Below are 24574 nucleotides of genomic sequence, written 5' to 3'. Positions count from 1 at the left end.
AGTTCTGAGCCCATGTGTGTATTTATAATGATTTCACAGTTTAAAATACCAATTCTGACCAAGTCTAACACAAACTCGACTTAATACTTGTTTATTTTATTTAAAACGTTTAAGTTAAAGCTCAGAAAATGTATAAAACCACATCAAAAATCGATCAATATGAGGAATAAAGAAGTAACAACCGCCATGTACATCAAAACAGCATCGAATATCGGGTTTAAATATCGAAAAATCACATCAATAATGGCCGATATCGAAACCGGAGCAGATACGTCGCCCATCCTTACAAAAAAAAAAAAAAAAAGGACTTTACTGGAAGGATTTTCTATACTTTTACACAAAAAAAGGACCAATTTCATCATGTGTAAATGTCAAAAACTCAATGTCCATCATCAGCCGGACAGTGATTTTAAAGTAACGCAGGATTACACGGTTTTATCTGCACTTTCCGAGCCCCAGATCACACGTGCTGTTTCAGGGAGTTTCGTTTCTAGTTCAGAACAAAAAGACGCTGGTCAGTTTTTACACACCGCAATTTTGACCCGATGCAGGAAGACATTTTGAGAAGTTGAAAACCACTCGCTTGTCTCTTTGCTTTCGCTCGTCTGCGGTCGTCTGAACTTGGGTTTTTAACGAACAAAATCTAAAACAATATTGATCTGAAATGACCTAATATATAAACAGGACTGTGGATTTGTGGAACGTCACTGTAAAAAATCATAATAAAAGAAGAAAACGGAGCTGAATCCTGCACGTCTCACTATTGTTAAAGCCACAGAACGAAACAAAGAGACAAAGGATCAGAGTCGGGAAGTAACTGAATAAATAAACTGAAAATACTTATTCTAAATACTTATTTGGAGTAACTGTATTCTGGTACAGTTACTCTTTCATGTGGTGGTATTCAGAGTACAACAGCAAGTAGCAACTGTAGTATTTGTAGTGGTAGAATTATAATAACTGTAGTATTAATAATAGAAATAGACAGTTATAGTACTAGTTGTAGTAATTGTATTCTGGTACAGTTACACTTTCATTTGTTGGTATTCAGAAAACAGCTACTTTTGTAAATGAAAAGTAATACATAGCAGTACTTCATGGTGGAGTTTTGACCTTGAACTGCACAGAATTAGTAAAAAAAAACTAACAAACACAGGTCTTACAGTGTGTGACTTTGTGATTTTACCTCGATTTGGACATCAAGGCAAAAATCAAGGCGTTTGTAATTATATCCCTCATGTTTTTTCACTATAATATAATGCAATATGGTGTTAAAGTATTTAAAGTACTCAGAACGCAGTACTGCGATTGGCCCATGTAACAGAAAACATCACAAAACACATTTAAATTTGTGTATTCAGTATTCTGTAACCAAATACACTTTCAAAGTATTCTCCCCATCACTGATTATGATCTATATATTTATTTCAGAGCAAATAAATCGTGTTAGACTTGTTATTTTAAACTGTTAAATCATAACACCCACAAAATGATGTAACCTTCATTTAAAAACAGGAACTTAACATGTGGTTATTTCAAAGTAAAAGAAAATATTAAGTTTTTGGCGGGATGTAGTATTAAAGAATAACACACATAGATATTTATTAATATTTCAGTTTAAAATGAACAAAATGTGAAAAACATTGAAAAATTATAGAAACATGCTATTTATGTACGGTAGTTTTATTTTTGAAAATGGTTATGTGACATTATGTGACGGCAGAGATAGGGGATAGGTGAAAACAGGAATTTTCTGAGGACTCAAGCCTCAGCTACAGGAGAACACAGGACTACTCAAACACACATGAATATATCCAAGTACTACTTTGACTAAACTAATGATGAAGGACGAGAGACAGAGATAGACCATATATTGTTTCGCCCACTTACCGCGTGTTTGCATACGGTCCATCGACCTTAAACAGCACAGTACAGTACAGTACAGTACAGTACAGTACAGTACAGTACAGTACAGTACAGTACAGTACAGTACAGTACAGTACAGTACAGTACAGTACAGTACAGTACATGTTATAATGTAGTGTCTGGAGTTCATCATCATAAAGTGTCACTCAAACATGAATGAAACGGAACACAACTCCAGGTTAAAGCACATGTGTTTTGTAGTAGTAATTAGTATTGTAGTCATTTCAAAGGAGTAGTAATTTAAAAGCATATATATTTTGTAGTTGTAGTAATTTCAAAACTTATATTTTGTAGTAAAAATAATTTTAAAGTAGTAGTAACTTCAAAACAGCAGTGATCATTTGAAAACATATTTTTGTGAACAATGGTCCAAAGTGTCACAGGGTCTTACCAAAGTTGAAAGCAGCGAGGGCGAGTCCAAACAGAGTGTGGAACACGTGAAGAAGAGTGGGCGGCTGGTAGAAAAGACACCGGCGATAAAACAACGCACAGGGATAACCTGGAAACACACAAACACACGTTAAACACACAGACACACGTTAAACACACAGACACATGTTAAACACACAGACACATGTTAAACACATGTTAAACACACAGACACATGTTAAAACACACAGACACACGTTAAACACACGTTAAACACACAGACACACGTTAAACACACAGACACATGTTAAACACACAGACACATGTTAAACACACGTTAAACACACAGACACATGTTAAACACACAGACACATGTTAAACACACAGACACATGTTAAACACACGTTAAACACACAGACACATGTTAAACACACAGACACATGTTAAACACACAGACACATGTTAAACACACAGACACATGTTAAACACACGTTAAACACACAGACACATGTTAAACACACAGACACATGTTAAAACACACAGACACACGTTAAACACACGTTAAACACACAGACACACGTTAAACACACAGACACATGTTAAACACACAGACACATGTTAAACACACGTTAAACACACAGACACACGTTAAACACACAGACACATGTTAAACACACAGACACATGTTAAACACACGTTAAACACACAGACACATGTTAAACACACAGACACATGTTAAACACACAGACACATGTTAAAACACACAGACACACGTTAAACACACAGACACATGTTAGACACACGTTAAACACACAGGCATGTTAAATCACGACATTAGACATGTTTTAATCACATGTTAAACACAGGAATGAGTGAAGGAAACAGATATAGTGACACAAAGGTCTAAATCTAATCATTCTTTGTGTGTGCGTGTGTGTGTGTGCATGTGTGTGTGTGTGCGTGTGTGTGTGTATGTGTAAGTGCAGCTGTAAACCCTCTCCGCTCGTGTGTATAAATAAAAAGTTTCCTGAACCTGAACCGTCCACTTTAAACATGATGTGTAGATCTGTTCTTACAGGTTTGAGCTCTCAGTTGTGATGAGTCCAGCTGATTCTGGCCTCGTCTCAGTTTCAGTTTTGATTCTTCTGTTTTCATTATCATCAAGGACAAATACGACTCGTCCGATAACTCCAGTGTGTAATAACAGTGTAAACCTAAGAGCCATTTTCTAACTGGTATCGGTTCATATTGGGAATCATCAGATACTTAAAGTCAAAGTATCGATATTGTTATTGAAAGAGCTGGATCGGCTCCTTAAGCTGAATCATTTTGGAGAAATGTGAAGAGTAAAGTGTTTTTGTGGATTCTGTTTTAACCAAAGTCCTGATGACTTTGTGTTTTTACAATTAAAATCATCGTTTCTGTTTCCGTTGTTTCTCATAATTTATATTTTTGTTTTATTAAATGTTTTTGAAGATAAAACTGACACAAAGTTTCAGTCTGTTCAAAATATGGTAATGGCATTTTTTTTTTTCTTTCAAACAATAAGCAAAGGTTAAGATTTGGTTTTAAAAAAACAGTGTTATTACTCTGCCAACTTTATACCAACTTTATACTAACTTATATTTCAATAAATGAGGAATAAAACATATTTTCTGGGTAGTAGTAGTAGTAGTAGTAGTAGTAGTAGTAGTAGTAGTAATGCCCTTGGAGGTAAAAGAGTGGACTAAAATACACAAAGGCTCCAGACAGTTGAGTTGTAAAAGTGAATTTTTTTGAGTAGTAGTAATTGTAGTAGTAGAAATAATAGTAGTAACAATAATAGTAGTAGTAATGGTAATAGTAATAGTAATGTTGAGTGGAGTTGTAAAAGTGGCACTTAAAAAGGTGAATATTTTGAGTAGTATTAGTAGTAACCTTGGGGGTAAAGAGTGGACTAAAATACACAAAGGCTCCAGACAGTTGAGTTGTAAAAGTGTCACTTAAAAGGTGACGTTTTTTGGGCAGTAGTAGTAGTAGTAGTAATAGTAATGATAGTATAAGTATTAGTAGAAGTAGTGACCTTGGGGTTAAAGTCATGGACTAAAATACACACAGGCTCCAGACAGTTGAGTTATTAAAGTTGAGCTGTTAAAGTGTGACTTAAAGTGAAGATAAGACCCTGACCTGGAGCAGGACACAGTACTACAGTATTAACACCACACAGTACTACAGTATTAACAGGACACAGTACTACAGTATTAACAGGACACAGTACTACAGTATTAACACGACGCAGTACTACAGTATTAACACCACACCGTACTACAGTATTAACACGACGCAGTACTACAGTATTAACACGACGCAGTACTACAGTATTAACACCACACCGTACTACAGTATTAACACCACACCGTACTACAGTATTAACACGACGCAGTACTACAGTATTAACACCACACCGTACTACAGTATTAACACGACGCAGTACTACAGTATTAACACGACGCAGTACTACAGTATTAACACGACGCAGTACTACAGTATTAACACCACACCGTACTACAGTATTAACACGACGCAGTACTACAGTATTAACACGACGCAGTACTACAGTATTAACACCACACCGTACTACAGTATTAACACGACGCAGTACTACAGTATTAACACCACACCGTACTACAGTATTAACACGACGCAGTACTACAGTATTAACACGATGCAGTACTACAGTATTAACACCACACCGTACTACAGTATTAACACAACACAGTACTACAGTATTAACGCCACACAGTACTACAGTATTAACACGACACAGTACTACAGTATTAACACGACGCAGTACTACAGTATTAACACGACACAGTACTACAGTATTAACGCCACACAGTACTACATTATTAACGCGACACAGTACTACAGTATTAACACGACACAGTACTACAGTATTAACAGGACACAGTACTACAGTATTAACAGGACACAGTACTACAGTATTAAGGCCACACAGTACTACAGTATTAAGGCCACACAGTACTACAGTATTAAGGCCACACAGTACTACAGTATTAAGGCCACACAGTACTACAGTATTAACAGGACACAGTACTACAGTATTAACAGGACACAGTACTACAGTATTAACAGGACACAGTACTACAGTATTAACAGGACACAGTACTACAGTATTAACGCGACACAGTACTACAGCATTAACGCCACACAGTACTACAGCATTAACACGACACAGTACTACAGTATTAACACGACACAGTACTACAGTATTAACACGACACAGTACTACAGTATTAACACGACACAGTACTACAGTATTAACAGGACACAGTACTACAGTATTAACAGGACACAGTACTACAGTATTAACAGGACACAGTACTACAGTATTAAGGCCACACAGTACTACAGTATTAAGGCCACACAGTACTACAGTATTAACACGACACAGTACTACAGTATTAACACGACACAGTACTACAGTATTAACACGACACAGTACTACAGTATTAACAGGACACAGTACTACAGTATTAAGGCCACACAGTACTACAGTATTAACGCCGCACAGTACTACAGTATTAACACGACACAGTACTACAGTATTAACACGACACAGTACTACAGCATTAACACGACACAGTACTACAGTATTAACGCCACACAGTACTACAGTATTAAGGCCACACAGTACTACAGTATTAACGCCACACAGTACTACAGTATTAACGCCACACAGTACTACAGTATTAACGCCACACAGTACTACAGTATTAACACGACACAGTACTACAGTATTAACGCCACACAGTACTACAGTATTAAGGCCACACAGTACTACAGTATTAACGCCACACAGTACTACAGTATTAACGCCACACAGTACTACAGTATTAAGGCCACACAGTACTACAGTATTAAGGCCACACAGTACTACAGTATTTACACAACACAGACTTAAGGCTCAGACTGAAGCGACTCTGTTTTCTCTGGAGTCTGATTCTCGTCACAGGACAGTCTGGTGTTGTATCGTTCTTTTCCATGTTCTGTTTTATCTGTACATTTGTTGGTTTATGTGACTTTTTTTTTACTTTTATGTGAAGCACTTTGGCTTTTTAAACGTTCAAGCTTTGACTTTGGAAAATATGGTATTTATTTTTGTTTTGTTCAGACAATAAGTCGCACTTTTGTTTTTTTGTTTTTTCCATAGTTTGTCCAGGGGTGTGACTTATACTCAGATGTAATTTATATGTGAAATATCTGTTTTTTTCTTCATTATTTTGGATTTTTTGGCTGGAGCGACTTATACTCTGGAAATACAGCGCACAACATTTATGAGACACGTTAAGAAATGGATTTGTGTTTTTACTGTGACTAAAATATGTCTCATTTTAATCAATATCTCTACATTTACACTTTACTTTTTACTCTTTAAAAATGTACTTTAACACTACTTACATACTTTTACTTTTCTTTCCAATGTGATACTTTTACTTGAGTAACTTTTGGCTCCGGTATTTGTACTTTTACTTAAGTAACAAGCCTGAGTACTTCATGCACCACTGTAAGTACTCATTTATTTATTTAGCCACACCTTCCTCCGTAAAGAATTTCCGGAATGTTCCTCAGACTGGCATTAACTTGGAAATCTCCATGGTAACAAGCAGGGCGTCCCCTTAAACGATTTGAATTAAAATGAATGAAAGATACTGTGGAACGATTCAGACAAAGCAGTAACATTCCCACGAGACAATCGAGTGACGGAAGTCCTCCACTAGAAAAGTTACATAGTGCAGCTTTAAAAATAAACTACGAATCACATCACCTGTTCAAAGCTGCATTTAATCTTTAATTATTATGAGTATTGATTTTAAATGTTTGTATTTTTTCAAATTGTTCTTCTATGTAAAGCGTCTTTGAGGGTCTTGAAAAGCGCTATTTAAATAAAATGTATTATTATTATTCAGACACATATAGTCCAGAAAAAAAAAGTATACAAGTCCATATAAGTCACATTTTTTTCATTTCGAGAGTGCAACTTATAATCAGATGCACTTTATAATCTGAAAAATACAGTATTTATTTGCTTTGTTTGTTTTTTTGTGTGTATTTTATTTTAAACAGGGACCCGTGTCAATCAAACCTGTTGCTAACGCTAGCAGGAGCATTAACGCGCCTGATTCGTCTGTTTTTAATGTTCATATCTTGATTTACAGACACAATAGTGAAATAAAACCCCCAGGATCAGGAGTCCGACAGCAGCAGGTACAGAGAGAGGACACAGTTTTTACATAGAAAGTGAACTGGAGCCAGAGTCGACGGAGCAGGAAGTGCGCACATGATCACTTCCTGTTTGTAACGCGGCGGCTAGCAGGTTAGCTACGCCCATTTGTAAATACAGTCTATGGTTCGCCCACATAAATAAAGATAAAGACAGAAGAGGATCAGACTTGTAATTTGACCGACATCATTTAGACCAAAAACAGAATAAAATATCGATAAAACATAAAAATTCACTAAAATGAAAGTAAAATTTTAAAATGTCTGAGTGAGTCGTCCCACGTTTAGGTATAAAGACTTTTTCTGTTATCTTTGCGTTTTATTGTTTTATTGCTCTTTGCCCATGTGTCGTATTTCATGTACATTTGTTTTTGTTTGTTGTTGTTTACGTGAAGCACTTTGAGCAGGTTAAGTCGTGTTTTAAATGAACTAAAGAAAGAAAATTCTATTGGATTTTTAATGACAGATCAATACAATATGGCTGACGGAATGAATCAGCAGCACAGAGACTCTTAACACGTGTAATCGAGCTGAGATAATCGTTATCTGGACTATGCAAACTCTCACACAAATGCCAAAAGACCTTTAAACAAACTAGAAGAACAAAGACAGAGATTAAATTAAAATATACATAAATATTCTCTGTATCAAAGCCTCCAGTCTCCATGTTTCAACTGTTACGTTTTGGAAAATGTATTTTTTTTCCATCATTTGTTTAGCCCACTACTTAAATAATCGTTAATGGCAGCTAGCGTCAATTTCAATTTCGTTTCTAAGTAATACTCAATACTCGATACCGATTCCCTTCCTTTATACAAGTCAAACTCAGGCACAGGGACCAAATCTGGCCCGCGGTGTGATTATATCTGGCCCGTGAGGTCATATCAAACGCGCATTAGACTTGACCCGACGGTGTATAGCGCATGCACCGCTAATACTACAAATCCCAGAATGCTTTGCTGCTACACAGTCGAGACCAATGCGCAGAGTAAATCAGAGTGTAGCAAATTGAGCTTGAATATGTGTTTTCTCTGTGCACTTTTCTACTCCTAAGAACGGACTGTTAATAGTTTGAAAGTCGAATTTTCCGTGAATCGAGTTATAATTGTTTTGTTGTTTTTTAAGTTTGTGTAAAAAAGATTTACTTTAAAAAGAAACTTGAAAGGCAACAGAGAGAGACATCATTTATTTCATTTCATGTTTCTAATATCAAGCTCGAGTTGTTCCAGATTTTGTTTCCATAAAAAGGTTAAACTTTACACATCATTTGGATACATTTTGAGTTTGACCTGTGAATTTGACTCAGTTTTTACTTTCGACCGAGTGTGAATTTCAGTTTGCTTCCACCGCTTTAGACAACAGAACATGATTTTCGATATTAAATGTTTGTACTTTGTTTTATATTTTCCCCACGTGGCCTTATATCCGTGTTATTCTCTGTAATATCCAGGAAAACTTCACTTCTGTCCTGTGAATGTGACTTTTTGTTTTTAGAATCGATACCCGCTCAAATGAGTCTAGTTTCGATATTAGTTTAAAATAACCGTTAGTTGCGACTGTAAAAATGGAAGAATTCGCCTCAGAAGAACCTTGCCTGAAAAGCGCCGCACTTATGGCTTAACTGCTGTTGCCGTGGCGCTCTGACGGTTACTATATGACCACGAGATTACGCAACATTATGAAGCAAGACCGGAGCAAGGAGCAGTTTGCGGCACTGGCACATTACTCAATCAAAAGTGTACGAGTGTGAGCACAGAGTGAACTTTCAGCACAAAACAAATGACTGACAGGATTATTTTTATTTAAATGTAAAGATAAATGAGTATTTGACTTGTTTTGCTGTTTATTTTTTTTACATTTCAAGATAAAGTTACAAGCCCCAAAAAAAAACTGACCCCGAAAATATAATCCACTCACTCACTTTGAAGTTTTTATGCAACTTTTGTGATTTGCATGATGCTAAAATGCAAATTGTGATTTTATTAGACTGAAAGAAACAGTAGTGGGAGTAGCAGTAGTAGTAGTAGTAGTAGTAGTAGTCGACATAGGGGGCACAAAAGGCTCATTGTCCCAGGACCTTTGGTTTTAGGGGCTCAGAATTTGACCTTTTTCCTATTAATTTACATTAGAGGGGCCCGTGTGAAGCTTCTTGCCCCGGGCCCCGTTATTTCTGTCAACGGACCTGGTAGTAGTCGCAGAAGTAGTACCAGTGCGACCAGTAGTAGTAGTAGCAGTAGAAATAGTAGTCGTAGTAGTAGCAGTAGCACCATAGCAGCAGCTGTAGTAGTCGTACCAGTAGGTTTTTATTCTACTCTTCTGTTTTAATGTTAATTTTATGATGATCATTTGTGATTATTTATGTTTTGATTTGTGTGATTTTAAGGTTTTTCTTATTCTGTAAAGCACTTTGAATTATTCTGTGAGCGAATTGTGCTGTACAAATAAACTTGCCTCGCCAGTAGTACCAGTAGTATTACTAGTAGTTGTACCAGTAACACCACTAGCAGTAGCAGCAGTAGTAGCAGTAATATTAGCAGTTGTACCAGTAGCAGTAGCAGTGGTAGTAGCACCAGTAGTAGTAATAGTAGCAGTAGTAGTAGTAGTTGTACCAGTAGTAATAGTAGTTGTACCAGTAGTAATAGTAGTTGTACCAGTAGTAATAGTAGTTGTACCAGTAGTAATAGTAGTACCAGTAGTAGTAGTAGTATCAGTAGTAGTAGCAGTACTACCAGTAGTAGTAGTATCAGTACTAGTAGTAGCAGCAATAGTAGTATCAGTACTAGTAGTAGCAGCAATAGTAGTAGCAGCAGTAGTAGTAGTATCAGTAGTAGTACCAGTAGTAGTAGTAGCAGCAGTAGTACCAGTAGCAGTACTAGTACCAGTAGTACTAGTAGTAGTAGCAGTACCAGTAGTAGTAGTAGCACTAGTATCAGTAGTAGTATCAGTAGTACCAACCTTAAAAAAACACACTTAACCTGGTTTTACTCGAGTAAATTTACTTGTTTCTTCTGCTCAGAATCACAATTTCTCTCACAACAAAAATGAGCAGATCTTTTTTTGAAACAAAAATAAAACCGACACATTCAGAACACTGTGTTATTTCTTTACCAACAACCTTATTATTACTTCACAAAATACCACGAAAATACAAATATCACGCCGTTATTACACAAAAATACCACAACACGACATTAGAAATCAGGATTATGTGCAGAGTCGTCGCTTTTGCCGTGTGGTATGAGGCTTTATGGAGACTACAGACGTGTCAAAGTGTGCATTAGGTCAAAGTTCACACGCCTGACCTCCCCCTTCTCTGCAGCAGTATAAGAGTATTTCTAGGTTACACACACTCGAGACACACTGCTACACAACCCACTGACAACATACACACAGCAATGCATTAAAACAAGCTGTATTTGAGTTATAATTTAAAATAAACTCTTTAAAAGCAGTTGTCCATGTGTCTGTGTTATGTCAAAGCCTTGATCCTAATCCTCTCCACACACAGACACACACACACACACACACACACACACACACCCAGGACACACACACACACACACACACACAGGACACGTCTTGGTAAACAAATCTACGTGGAACAATGTTTAACCACAATCTGTCCAAATGTAATTCACACTGAGGGAGGTCATTTCAGCAAACAACATGTCAATATTACGAAATGTTCAAATAGATTCAACAACAAATAGATTTAAAGGTAAAAAAAACACACAAAACACTGAACACACACTGTCCAGATTCAACGGTTAACGGGTTTTACTGCTAATTTAACGTGTCAGATTAGTCAAAAACACGCCGGAGATCACATATTTCACGACTAAATCATGTTAAAAATGCAGTTTTGTTGAGGTGCAGGCACATTTAGAGTTCTATTGCTGCTTTTTGGACAGATCTTTGGACAGATCTGCGCAGACTGGGCTCAGATTAGCGTTGACTTCACTTTCTACACTCCACAAAAACGGGTTATTTTCGCCCAGCGGCTCCATAAACGGCTCCTAAACGTCCACGCGTGAATAAAGACACGTCTAACCACACGAAACACGCGACTCACCGATTAAAATGGACAGCATGAGGCGCACAGCGGGCTCCGGGGATCCCAGGGACTCTGAGAGTTTCTCCAGTGCGGGAGCCGCCATCTTTGTTGTGGGCGGAAACGTGTCCACGCGCCGCCTGACTCGAGTCTCCTGATTCAGAACGACACACTCCGGCTCTTTATAGGCACGAGCTCCTCCTTTTACAACTCCTCCCTCACGGGCCGAGGACAGGGTCTTTTTCAGGGTTTTTAAATTATGTTTAGTCCGTTTTTATTGATGAGCTGCTGTAGTTATAATGGAGTATGAAGTGTGGGTCAGAGGCGGATGGGTCCTTCAACCTGGGGAACTCATAATGCTTTTATTTATTTTAATTTAACATGTATTTAATTATGTATGTGTGTATTTATTTATTTATTTATTTAACGTGCATTGTATTATTTTATTTGACATGTATTGCATTATTTTTTAATTATGTATTTATTTATTGAATGATTTATTTATTTTATTTAACATGCATTGTATTATTTTGTATTTATTTATTTTATTTAACATTCATTGTATTATTTTAATGCTATTATTATTATTATTATTATTATTATTATTATTATTATTGCATTTTTCTGTTATATTTTCTTAACCGTATCGTATTATCCTTTATTTTAATTAATGGTAATTCAATTGTATGTATGTATGCATTATGATTATTATGATTATGATGATTATTATTATTGTTATGATTATTGCGCGTATGATTATGATTATTATTATTATTATTGCATTTTTTTTGTTTTATTTTCTTAACCAAATCGTATTGTCCTTTATTTTAATTAATGGTAATTCAATTGTATGTATGCATTATTATTATTATTATTATTATTATTATTATTATTATTATTATTATTATTATTATTATTATTATTATTATTACCATCATTATTATTATTATTATTACCATCATTATTATTATTATTACATTTTTCTGTTCTATTTTCTTAACCAAACTGTATTATCCTTTATTTTAATTAATGGTAAAAAAAAAAAAAAAAATTACAATTAACTGTGGCAAGGCCTTTGACAGAAATTAGGGGGCCTGGGGCAAGAAGCCTCACATGGGCCCCTCTCTAATATAAATTAACAGGAAGAGGCTCTAATTCTGGGGACCTCAGACCCACGACCGTGCTCTGTGGGAATAAATAAACAAAATAATGTTTTCTGCACCGGGGTCTGTGGGGCAGGCCCGGGTCGATAGGGGTCCAGAGGGTTGTGTGATTATGGGTGGCACTGTCAGGTGAGTAAATGTCGGCATCATAACCTCATTTATAAAGGTTTGTGCGCTTATTACATTCGGGATAAATAATAACACTTAATGGAACTGTATTGACTTTAAACAGTTTTTAATTATCACTGTGGTATCGGAATCGGTATCAAGTCTGTTCCTTAGTACCAAAGCTTGTGAACCCTCCATCCGTTTGCTTCCTCTTATCCGGGGCCGGGTCACAGCGGTTTAAAGAGACACTCCCAGACTTCCCTCACCCCAGACGCTTCCTCCAGCTCCTCCAGTGGGACCCCAAGGCGTTCCCAGGCCAGAAGGTTGTGAACCATCCAGCTAAAATACACAGACTCGTGAGAAGAACAAGTTTTTTTTGGTATTAGACATGGAACAAATATGCACTGTAGACTCCTTGGGGAATTTGCGCTTGTTTTGGTTTGGGGGTAAAATAAAAATATTCACTGCTAATGGATATAACGGGTTTGGTCCTGGTCTTATTTAGGTCTAGTTTAGTCCTACACCTCATTCATTTACTCCTGGCTTCCCTGTGCCATAAAAACACTGGTTATTTTTTCTACTCAGTTGCTACTTTGGGGCCGTTGTGTCACTTTTTGGGGTATTTTCACAGAGTCGGGTCGTTTTACTTAACCCAAACACTGGGTCCACAGGTCGGGGGTCATAGTTGGGTCGTTTTTAATGGAATATAATGGTAAATATTGTCTCACCTTTCGACCCAAATCCTCTCAAACAGCACAGAGAAATGGGTCAAATATAAACTCTTCCATTACCCATGTCATTTGATGCTCATGGGAAACGTTTTTAAAGGGATTGATACATGTTTTCTGACTTTATCTTTGTGATTTTATACCAAAAATTCCACAGTTTAATCATTTTATGTCAGTTCATGTCACTAAAGGAACATTTGACCCTGTGACTCCTGATGAAGTCTGAACAAAACTGTCTGTAACTGCAGCTCCGCACCATAAAAGTCGCTCCATTTTGGATTTGAATGTTTCTCAGATAAATCCACACAATTTGCGTTCTGCTTCATATTTCACCGTCTCACGATTCTACCTGTAACCACGACACGTTCTCTCTGTTTTTATAGAGGAATCTCCTGAGACTCAAGTGTCCACAACCGCAAAGTTCTGTCTCTTCACCAAGTTTAACCAGAACAAACTTTAATATGATAAATCCTGATCCTCATTTTGCAGCAGAATCATTTATGTGCAACTGTTAATGGTGTGATATTAATTTAATGTTAATTTTATGGTGATTATTTGGTATGGTCTGCTTTTATTTGAACAGAGACAGTGCACGACATTACCTTAAAAAAACAGGAAAGATATTTGGTGCCAGGTTATAGCTAAAGTACAAATTTCCACCTGTAGTCCCTGGACAGGCTGATGTTTAGTCAAAATAAGTTTGGTGTAGATGGATGGATTTATGTTCTGATTTGTTGTATTGTGATTTTAATGTGTTTTTATTCTGTAAAGCACTTTGAATTACTTTGTGTACGAGTTCCCTGTACAAATAAATGTGCCTGGTCAAAATAAATGTTTCTTTAATCGTACTGTGGTGTTTTGTTTTTTTAATTTATTATTATTTTTAGTTTTTTTTAGTTTTTTTCCTTGTTTTATTTTTATTTTTTTTGTATTAATTAATTTATTTTTTATTTATTTTTATTTTGTATTAATTAATTAATTTTTTATTTGTTTTTATTTTTTTATTAATTTATTTATTTTTTATTTTTATTTTTATTTACTTATTTTTTTTTTTTTTCGCATTGTGGTGACGATTATACGCCTTATCCTCTGTATTACCTCATCAGAGTAACTTACATCATAACCAAAAATTGGGTAGAAAAATAACCCCCTAAAAAAAATAATTTGAAATAATAATCCAAACTGGGTCAGAATCACCCAGAGTTGTGCTGGAGACTCCACACACAGAACATTCTGACCTGTGTAAAAACAAAAGCCAAAAAAACCAACAACACTGCAGACTAACATGAGAGCGCCATCTGGTGGTAGGACAGGAAAACTGCACACAGCCTGAACACTAGGAGGCGCTGTTGGTGCTTTATATGTTTACAATTGTATGAAATCTAAACGAGAAAAAAATAAAGTAATGCAGAAGTTAAAAACAGAAATAATTATAGTTAATAGTACATAACCTCTCAACTTAAAATACTTTACTTCTTCTACATTGGACACAGCTTCTTTATTTTATGGAAAACTTGAAATTAGAAAACTTTTGATTCACCAAAGTCAAATTTTGATTTCTTTTCACATGTTTGAGGGGTTCCCCATTATGGGAAACCTGCTGGAAAAATCTAAAAGAGCAAAACTTCTGACGTTTCTGCGCATGCGTCTAATCTCAAGTAAAATACTCATAACGGTCTCAGTCATGGTGTCAGAGACTTTTTCATGATTTCTGATTATACGGAATTATTTATTTATTTTTTTAGGTTTTATAGATGGTTATAAGCGTTAGCAACACGTGGCATTAGATCAGTTTGAACTAAGAAGTCTCTAAATCTACAAGTAGTACAATTTAACTCACGTCTGCGCGTATTCAGATTAGCAGAAGTATTGTCCAATAGGAGGCAGGTCTGAGCGGGAGAAAGGGCGTGTCCTCTGTGTCTGGCCAATCAAATAATCAGGTCAAATTCCACTGAATGTAACGCAAATTAGATGATGTACACAATGCTACGTCTTAAATAGTAATTATTGAGGAAAATATATATATAAAAGGTGCTTCTAAATTATTATAACATTAAATTGATAAAAATGGACAAAAACTTATAAAAAATAATAAATAAATATATAAATAAATACATAATAACTATCACTGAGCTGTGTTTTTTGTAAGATAAAGTAAGTTTGGGTGTTATATTACATTTAAAGTGGCACTAGTAACATTCTGGTGCTTGTATTAGTTGAGATATTGCTTTGCCTGAAATAATCCACAGTATGGCATTAAACTTGACCATCTCCATGAGGACGAACAGGTCAGATCTGTGGAAAGGTGATCCCTTTAACAGTAAAAATGCATTTATTTCAAGGTATTCTTTAGATAACAAAAACACCTGTAATTGAATAAACTGCAGAGATAAGTGTATTGCCATATTGGTCAAATGAGCAATGACATCTCCATGGAGACAAGCAGACACGCAAGGAAAATAACAATTTTTTTTCCTCATCTAAACAGACCTGGAGTTGTGTTTTGGTTCATTCACACATGTTTAACACACAAACTCTGCATATTTAGACTGAGTTCTTCTCTCAAACTGTAAAAACGCTCTGTTCCGCCTTGTGATGTCATCATGTGGTGATACAGGAAGTGCTCCACTGTGTTTTTTAAACTCCACACACCTTCACTAGAATCACTGGGATCATTTCTGCCCTGGAATTGCCAATCTCTACTGAACTAAAGGTAATAGGAGCCGTTAACTTGAAAACTACCGCTATAAGACTAATAATAAAAGGTTATTCAAACTCCAGGTCTGTTTTTGATGAGTTAGAAACATTAAAACTTGACTTAAACCTCACAAGAGTCAATTTTGTGTGATATAGAACCTTTAAATTACATCTTTATAACGGTGATTGAGTTTAACAAGCAGTATCTGAACGCATCATGACTTTCTGCGCGTGCACTTCCTGAAACTGGCCAACGTCATCCCTGCGTCACAGCGCTGAACCAATGAAACGCAGCGGGGGGAGGGCTCACGTGCCTGGCTTTATAAATCCTCCAGGCCCCGGTGTGTCGCTCGCTTCTCGCCCAGACAAGAAGAAGAAGGACCCGGGAGGTGGTTTGTGAAGGTTACGACTTTATTTCTAAGCAAAATAAAAAAACTACCCGCGCACCGCAAACATGACCAGAAAATTCTTTGTCGGAGGAAACTGGAAGATGAACGGCGATAAGAAAAGCCTTGGGGAGCTCATTCAGACCATGAACGGAGCCAGTGTGGACCCCAATGTCGGTACGTGGATTTAACATCAATACATTTTATATTAAACTCGGCTTTTACGCAGAGCAATGCCCGTGGAGTGTGCCATATGCGCGTAAAGGTGGAATTACGCGGTCGGGCAGGTTGATGCACGTGCCCAAATTGGTTCTGGTTTAATCCTAGTTTAGATTTGGGTCGTTTCTGTTATTTAGACCCGGTTTAGTCCCAGTTTTGACCTGGTTTAGCTCTGTACAGGCCGTGCGCACACGCAGACTTCATTGGATAACTGCATTTTTACGCACGACATGCCGCATTCAAAGACCGACGCGTCCTGCAGCTGCGTGCCCGGGCATGGTGCAGCAGAGCCCGGGTGACATGCCTGGCTCGCGTCGGTGCGGTGGAGGTGCTGGAGGTGGGCGTGCGTCGGTGCGTTCGTGCGTTCGTTTGCAGCGGCACGTACTCCACTCTCCGGTTACGCAGCGGAAAACCGGAGCAGGGCCGAGCCTCCTGTGCACGGTGGTGCATTCACGGGCCTCAGCTGCATCACTCATGACTATTTCACACATAGAGATACGCCAGTTTTATGTAATAATTAACCAAATGGCGGAATTTGTGTAGTAACAGTTTAGTTTTCTCAATTTTACGCAATGTTCAGGAGCGCAACGTGGCCATGAGTCAAAACCATGTAGTTGTACATATTGTCCTAGTCATGTCCAGGGTTATTTATATATTTTATGCAGTTTTATTTATGTAATATGGGGGAAAGTGATTAAATATCTTGCGTAAATGTCATTATAATAAAAATAACACGGTTGCACAGAGGCACACAGAGGTTATGCAACTGACCATCCACAGAACTGTCCCTTTTGATTGACCGGAGAGCTCTTTAGTTAACTCTATATCGCACTTTCTCCCTTGCATTAGTTAGTTTTGTGGCTTGGATCAATATTAAATAGGACAATAAACGCCTGGATGCCAAACGATATTATTTTATGACGCATCTTTCGCTCACAAATCACAAAACGCTTCATAACTTAATTAAAGCTACTTAAACACTCTGCTTCTTTTCACACTGTAAGATTTTTGTATGAATGAGGCAGGTATGTTGCAAATTTTGGATAATTTTGTGCTACGATTATAAGTTTCTTTGCAATATTTAGGTATTTTTTATGATTATTATTAAGTAAATCCATGATAAAGCTTCAGGATCTATTCAAAACTCTCACTATTTGAGTTTAAACGACCACGTCCGTCGTCTCTCGCTCAGTTTTTAAAAAGATTTGATTCACACCTGTTACGCAAAAGTTAAAAACTAGTATTATTATGTCTCGTGTTTTAATTAACTGTATTCAAAGTCCTTTTCTTAATGACCTTTCTTGACCCCGGCACTGCCCCCTTCAGTATGCCGCCCTGTCTGACATTTCCCAGATGAACTTCAACCTTTAACTCGCTCACACAAACGACCTTCACCAAATCCAACAAACAGTTTTATATAGAACAGTCTCCGGTCACATGCAGAGGATATTGTGAACTTTTGAGAGTTTAAAACGTGCAACCTTCAGCTTTTTTTAACACATTTTACTCGACAGTACAGCGTTGTTTGAGCAGAAACTCGTAATCATAAGTTTGGTGTTCGTTTGTAAAGATTGTAGTTTATAATTTGAGTAGTTCACTTGCTGGAAAAAGCAGTGGAAATCCCAAATAAAGTGTCGTTTGCATCAAAATCACAAAACGTACGCTGCTTTTGTGATTTAAAAACTCCTTTTCTGCATGAGTTTTGAGTCTGTGGTTCACGTAACGATGACGGATTATAAATGTTATTCGCGCCAAAGAGAGGAAAGGAACTGAAGTCCTCATATATTTAAAAAAAAAATTAAAAACGGTGTATTTTTATATCTTTATGTGAAGTAGCGGGCCGGTACTATTCATATATCATGCGTTATTTAACAATTTATAATGTTCCCTCAGCAAAAAACAAACGTAGAGTTGTTTTGTTTCACTCGCACGTTAACTCGTCTCGTCTGAATCTTTTTTTTTTCCTTTTATCTTTGCTACTTTCTACATTTTCTATACATCCAGAGCTACGTTCAAACCTCAAAATTCACCCTTTGCAGAATATTTTTCAACAAATCAAGGTTATTTCACATTTTTTGTAACATTTTGTGCTACGTAATTCCATATATCTTACTCCGTGTGTTTGATGTAATATAAAAAGTAGTAAAAATACAGAAAGTGTGTGTCCAAACCTTTGTATTTTTTCATTTTATTCGTACGTTCGTGCTCTTCTTTTCTTCACAGAGGTCGTGTGCGGTGCTCCTTCCATCTACCTGGACTTTGTCAGGTCCAAGCTCGACGCCAAATTCGGTGTCGCCGCTCAGAACTGCTACAAGGTTCCCAAAGGCGCCTTCACTGGGGAGATCAGGTACGAGCCGCGGGACGAGGGTCGAAATGTTCACGGAGACGGACACAAAATGGTGGTTTTTGCTCAGGACTGGGTGGAATGAAGATGATGCTCACGTGCTTTTAGGAGCTGATCAGGATTTAGTTTTTTCTTTTGTTGTGTTTTTTGATTGAAGTGAAGCAGAAGGTTTGAAGTGAGAGTTTGGACTTAGTGAATGAAACATGTCACTCACTACTGGAGGAGAGAGGGAGAAGGAAGAAAGGAGAGGGAGAGGGAGAAGGAAGAAAGGAGAGGGAGAGGGAGAAGGAAGAAAGGAGAGGGAGAGGGAGAAGGAAGAAAGGAGAGGGAGAGGGAGAAGGAAGAAAGGAGAGGGAGAGGGAGAAGGAAGAAAGGAGAGGGAGAGGGAGAAGGAAGGAAGAAAGAGGGAGAAGGAAGGAAGAAAGGAGAGAGAAGGAAGGAAGAAAGGAGAGAGAAGGAAGGAAGAAAGGAGAGAGAAGGAAGGAAGAAAGGAGAGGGAGAAGGAAGGAAGAAAGGAGAGGGAGAAGGAAGGAAGAAAGGAGAGGGAGAAGGAAGGAAGAAAGAAAGGAGAGGGAGAAGGAAGGAAGAAAGAAAGGAGAGGGAGAAGGAAGGAGAGGGGGAGAAGGAAGGAAGGAAGGAAGGAGAGGGGGAGAAGGAAGGAGAGAGAGACGAAGGGGAGAAGGAAGGAGAGAGAGATGAAGAACGGAAGGAAGGAGAGAGAGATGAAGGAAGGACAGAAGGAACAAAGGAAGGAAGGACAGAAGGAAGGAAGGAGAGAGAGAGAGAGGAAGGAAGGAGCAAGGCGGAAGGAAGGGGAGAGGGAGGGAGGAAGGAAGGAGAGACAGAAGGAAGGAAGGAGAGACGGAAGGAGAGACAGAAGGAAGGAAGGAGAGACGGAAGGAGAGACAGAAGGAAGGAAGGAAGGAAGGAGAGACGGAACGAAGGAAGGAAGGAGAGGCAGAAGGAAGGAACGAAGGAAGGAAGGAAGGAAGGAGAGACAGAACAAAGGAAGGAAGGAGAGACAGAACAAAGGAAGGAAGGAGAGAGAGACAAAGAACGGAAGGAAGGAAGGAGAGAGAGACGAAGGAGAGAGACAAGGAAGGAAGGAGAGGGAGAGAGGGGGATGAAGGAAGGAGAGAGACACGAAGGACAGACAGAAGGAAGGAAGGAAGGAGAGAGACAGAAGGAAGGAAGAGGGAGAGGGACGAACAAACAGCTCAGATTGTTTCTCCACTGATCCAGAGGTTGGTGGTTCAAATCCCGCTCTTGGCATAAACATTAGAGTGAGGAGATCCACTGACCCACAGGTTGTCGGTGCAATTCCACCTCCCACAGATGAACACTGTTGTTGTGTTTGAGGGCAAGACACTTGACCCACCTGTGTGAATGGAAAAAAAAAAAAAAAAAAGGTTTACCATTTACCAAAAGTGATTTTCATTCCCCTGATGTCTCTGTTTCCAGCCCTGCGATGATCAAGGACTGTGGCATTAACTGGGTGATCCTGGGACACTCCGAGAGACGCCATGTTTTCGGAGAGAGCGACGAGGTAAACGCCGCTCACTTTGTTTCTTTTACGTCGTCGGGAAAATGCACTTGAATAGACTTAACCGTGACTGTGTGTGTGTGTGTGTGTGCAGCTCATCGGTCAGAAAACGGCCCACGCTCTGGAGAGTGGACTGGGGGTCATCGCCTGCATCGGGGAGAAGCTGGACGAGAGGGAGGGAGGCATCACCGAGAAGGTCGTGTTTGCACAGACCAAAGTCATCGCAGGTGTGACCCTCTCCCTGTGCAAACCTGTGGAGAAACACTCACACTTGTGCAACACTAAAGCACATCTTATCTTTTTGTCCAGACAATGTGAAAGACTGGAGCAAAGTGGTGCTGGCCTATGAGCCGGTGTGGGCCATCGGCACAGGGAAGACCGCCTCCCCTCAGCAGGTGGAGATTAGACACGCGTTTCTGCTGTTGCAATGTCAGCTCCCGTGTTTAAGTTTGGTTTTTACGTCACATTTTTAGGCTCAGGAAGTTCACGAGAAACTGAGGGAATGGCTCAAGACCAACGTGTCCGAGGCCGTGGCCAACTCTGTGAGGATCATCTACGGAGGTCAGCGCTTCTGCGACGGGTTTATTTTATTATTTTATCACATCGGGGGCGGTTTCTCATGAGTTTTTTTCTCTCAGGTTCTGTGACCGGTGGCACCTGCAAAGAGCTGGCGTCACAGAAGGACGTGGACGGTTTCCTGGTGGGCGGAGCCTCTCTGAAGCCGGAGTTCGTCGACATCATCAACGCAAAGGCGTAAAAAACGGTGGATAGTGTCGGAGGTTCGGACGCGTTTAGATTGTTCAACCCATGTTCATCACTTCCCTTTTTATTGAAAGATTTGTGCAATGTTGTCATTCCCTGCTTTACCTGTACTTCGCTCTTTTCGTTGAAAGGGACAGATTGGCACATTTTACATTTTACTGCACTGAGTTAAGTCCTGAGGTCTAGAGTCTGTGCTTCAAACTTCCACAGCTGCAGACGACTTACACTTTATGGACCAGCAGTCCACAACTTTACTTGAACAAGTTTACAAAGTGTTGTGTAAACGGCGTCTGGGCTCAGATATTTGTGTTTCTACTGTAACGTTCTGCTCTGTGCTTCATCCTGTAGACGACACGGCTCTGGCTCTTTGGCTCTGTCCATCTCTGTGGAGTTTATTTGACTGTATTTGACTTGAGGCTCAACTCAAACGTTATAATAAACTGAGACTGTCAGTGACTTTGCATAATGGTCGTGTTTCTCTACAAGACTAATCTGTTTTCTTCTAAGTCCGAGTGTAGATGGAGTCGGTGTATCTTATTACAGAAGTGACCTGCAGACGACACGATGCAGGAACATTTATTTTTGTCCTCGTCATGAACTAATATAAACCAATTTGAAAGAAATAAGAGAAGGGAAAACAGAGGAATGCGACGAGTGATGGTAAAGCCCCGATACAAAGACAAAGGAAGTCATTTTTCTCAGTTTTTTTTTTTTTTTTCTCCTGAATTTGACGTTGCACATTTGCTCCTCGTCCAGCAGGGGGCGGTGTTGCGAGATAAACACAAACAGAAGCGTGACGTTCAGGGACGACGCTTTCAGTCTGAAAACACAGACTTTTGGGAGATGGCAACGCATTTCCTGTAAATAATATAAACATGGTAGAGTAATTGTCTTTCAGTTTAGTTTCATAGTTTTTCTTTAGTTTTCGTGCACGACTGTCCTTGGACTCTTCAGCCGACCCCTTTTTTTTACTCATTATAAAATCGATATGATGCATAAATTGTGCAGTTCCCATGTTATTCCTCATTCTCCTCCCTCTGTCTCTTCCTCTCTCCCCTCCTTTTCTTCTCCTCCCTCCTCTCCCCTGCTCACTCTCTCCCTCTTTCTCTTCTCCTCCCTCTTTCCCTCCTCCTTCTTTCTCTTCTCCTCACCTTCTCTTTCCATCCTCCCCCTGCTCCCTCTTTCTTCCTCTCCCTCCTTCTCTTCTCCTCCCTCTGTCTCTACCCCCTACTCCCTTTCTCTTCTCCTTCCCTTTTCTCCCTCCTCTCTCCCACTCCCTCTTTCTCTTCTCCTTCCTCTCCCTCTCTCTTCCTCTCTCCCTCCTTCTCTTCTCCTCCCACTCCCTCCTTCTTTTCTCCTCCCACTCCCTCTTTCTCTTCTCCTCCCTGTTTCTCTTCTCCTCCCTCCCTCCCCCCGCTCCCTCTTTCTCTTCTCCCCTCCTCTCCCTCTGTCTCTTCCCCTCTCCCTCCTTCTCTTCTCCTCTCTCTCCCACTCCCTCTTCTCCTCCCTCCCTCCCCTCCCCCCCGCTCCCTCGGTCTCTTCTCCTCTCTCCCCTCTCTCCCTCCTTCTCTTCTCCCTCTTTCTCTTCTCCTCCCTCTGTCTCTTCCTCTCTCCCTGTTTCTCTTCTCCTCCCTCTTTCTCTTCTCCCTCTCTCCTCTCCCTCTGTCTCTTTTCCTCCCTCTCTCCTCTCTCCCTGTTTCTCTTCTCCTCCCTCTCCTCCCCATCCCGGCTCTAAAACGTTTCTAAATCTGTGAGGGAAAACCCAGTAGGAGCTTCATAAACTGTCCACATGACCCTCTTCCTCCTCTCCCTCCTCTCCCTCCTCTTCCTCCTCTTCGTCTCTTGAATTAAAATGTGTTTAAGTATTTGTTCTGCTGATGAAGAGACCGAGAGCGGACCTCACTCGTTCACTCGTTCAAGAGTCTCTTCTGCAGGTGCTCACCACAGACTCAAGTCCTTCTCTTTGAGTGGAGGATAAAATACGACTTAACACTCGATTTAACTCAATTTAAAACCAACAAAGAGGCAGATCTGGATTTATCAGTTTGATGTCGTCCTGAAGCTTTAGTTTGTCGTTTTGAGTCACTTTTCCAGCACAGTTACCCTTTCATTTGGACGTATTCAGAGTACAGATACTTTACTACAATCAAAATAATACACTGCAGCACCTGATCACACAGTTTAAACTCCAAACTGCACAGAATTAGCCAGAAAAATATAAAAACACAGCACTTGTGACGAGGCAGCTGTGATTTTTCTTGGTCTAATCAGATTTAAGAAGCAAATATGAAGCGGTTTTTGATCATATGTTGCTAAAATGTGCATAGACTGTATAAAAAGTGGACTATATTTAATAAAAATATACATATAGACCTATTATATGCACATTTTATTAGCTATGTCCATTTATATACAGTCTACGGTGCAGGTTTATACTTAAATACAATGCAAATCTGTGTAAAAATACTCAGGTTATAGTACTCGCACGTTACAAAACACATTTTCTTTCAGATATTTCGCGTTCTGTAGCTACGTAAACGCATTTTCAGAGCGTTTTTTTTTCATCTTTACACGAGTAGTTTGTACGTCTCAGATCCTGGAGGTGGGTCCTGTGAGTCCCGCTGCAAAACGTCTTTCCTCGCTGCAAATTCTTACATTTTTATTACTTGAATATTGTGATTTGCCTTGTTTAAAGAAGCATTATGTAACTTTTCTACATAAACGTCTAGAGCAGAAGCGTCAAACTCATTTTCTCCGAGGGCCACGTCAACAAAATGGCTGCTCTCAAAAGGCCAGATGTAACTTTAAGACGGTAACTAAATGTAACTGTAAAATAAATGCGACTACTTTTGAATCTTGTTAATTAACCGTTTCTATATTTATTCTATATTATTATTTATTTTAAGTCACAAATATTGCACGTGGATTTGTATAGATATGAAAAAAAGGCTGTGAAACTGAATCTCTTTGTTAAACTGATATTTTAAGACGGTCA

General features: G+C 38.8%; 2 protein-coding genes and 1 non-coding gene across 3 annotated transcripts in view; 1 reads left to right on the top strand and 2 right to left on the bottom strand.

Moving 5' to 3' along the window:
- The window catches only part of lpcat3 (lysophosphatidylcholine acyltransferase 3), a 30419-nt gene extending 18640 nt beyond the window's left edge, over positions 1–11779 (bottom strand). Inside the window, exons 1-2 of the mRNA XM_033981650.2 lie at positions 11651–11779; positions 2318–2425 (exon numbers count right to left, since the gene is read on the bottom strand). Of these exons, the coding sequence (XP_033837541.1) occupies positions 2318–2425; positions 11651–11735 (193 nt within the window). The 5' untranslated portion in view covers positions 11736–11779. The remainder of the gene's footprint in view (positions 1–2317; positions 2426–11650) is intronic.
- A 3423-nt stretch (positions 11780–15202) lies between these two features.
- On the bottom strand, positions 15203–15255 carry LOC117384521 (U7 small nuclear RNA). Its single transcript, XR_004542508.1, has one exon. It is a non-coding gene; the product is annotated as a U7 small nuclear RNA (small nuclear RNA).
- Positions 15256–16669: 1414 nt separating this feature from the next.
- Positions 16670–24373, top strand: tpi1b (triosephosphate isomerase 1b). The gene is made up of 7 exons (XM_033981232.2): positions 16670–16888; positions 19154–19277; positions 20736–20820; positions 20912–21044; positions 21127–21212; positions 21291–21378; positions 21456–24373. Exons 1-7 carry the CDS (start codon positions 16780–16782, stop codon positions 21572–21574), a joined length of 744 nt encoding a protein of 247 aa, XP_033837123.1. The 5' UTR covers positions 16670–16779; the 3' UTR covers positions 21575–24373.
- Positions 24374–24574: the final 201 nt, after the last annotated feature.

Source organism: Periophthalmus magnuspinnatus, chromosome 16 (assembly GCF_009829125.3).
Source record: "Periophthalmus magnuspinnatus isolate fPerMag1 chromosome 16, fPerMag1.2.pri, whole genome shotgun sequence".
Classification (NCBI taxonomy): Eukaryota; Metazoa; Chordata; class Actinopteri; order Gobiiformes; family Gobiidae; genus Periophthalmus; species Periophthalmus magnuspinnatus.
Note: the sequence above shows the minus strand (reverse complement) of the source record. Positions and strands in the feature narration are given on the sequence as shown.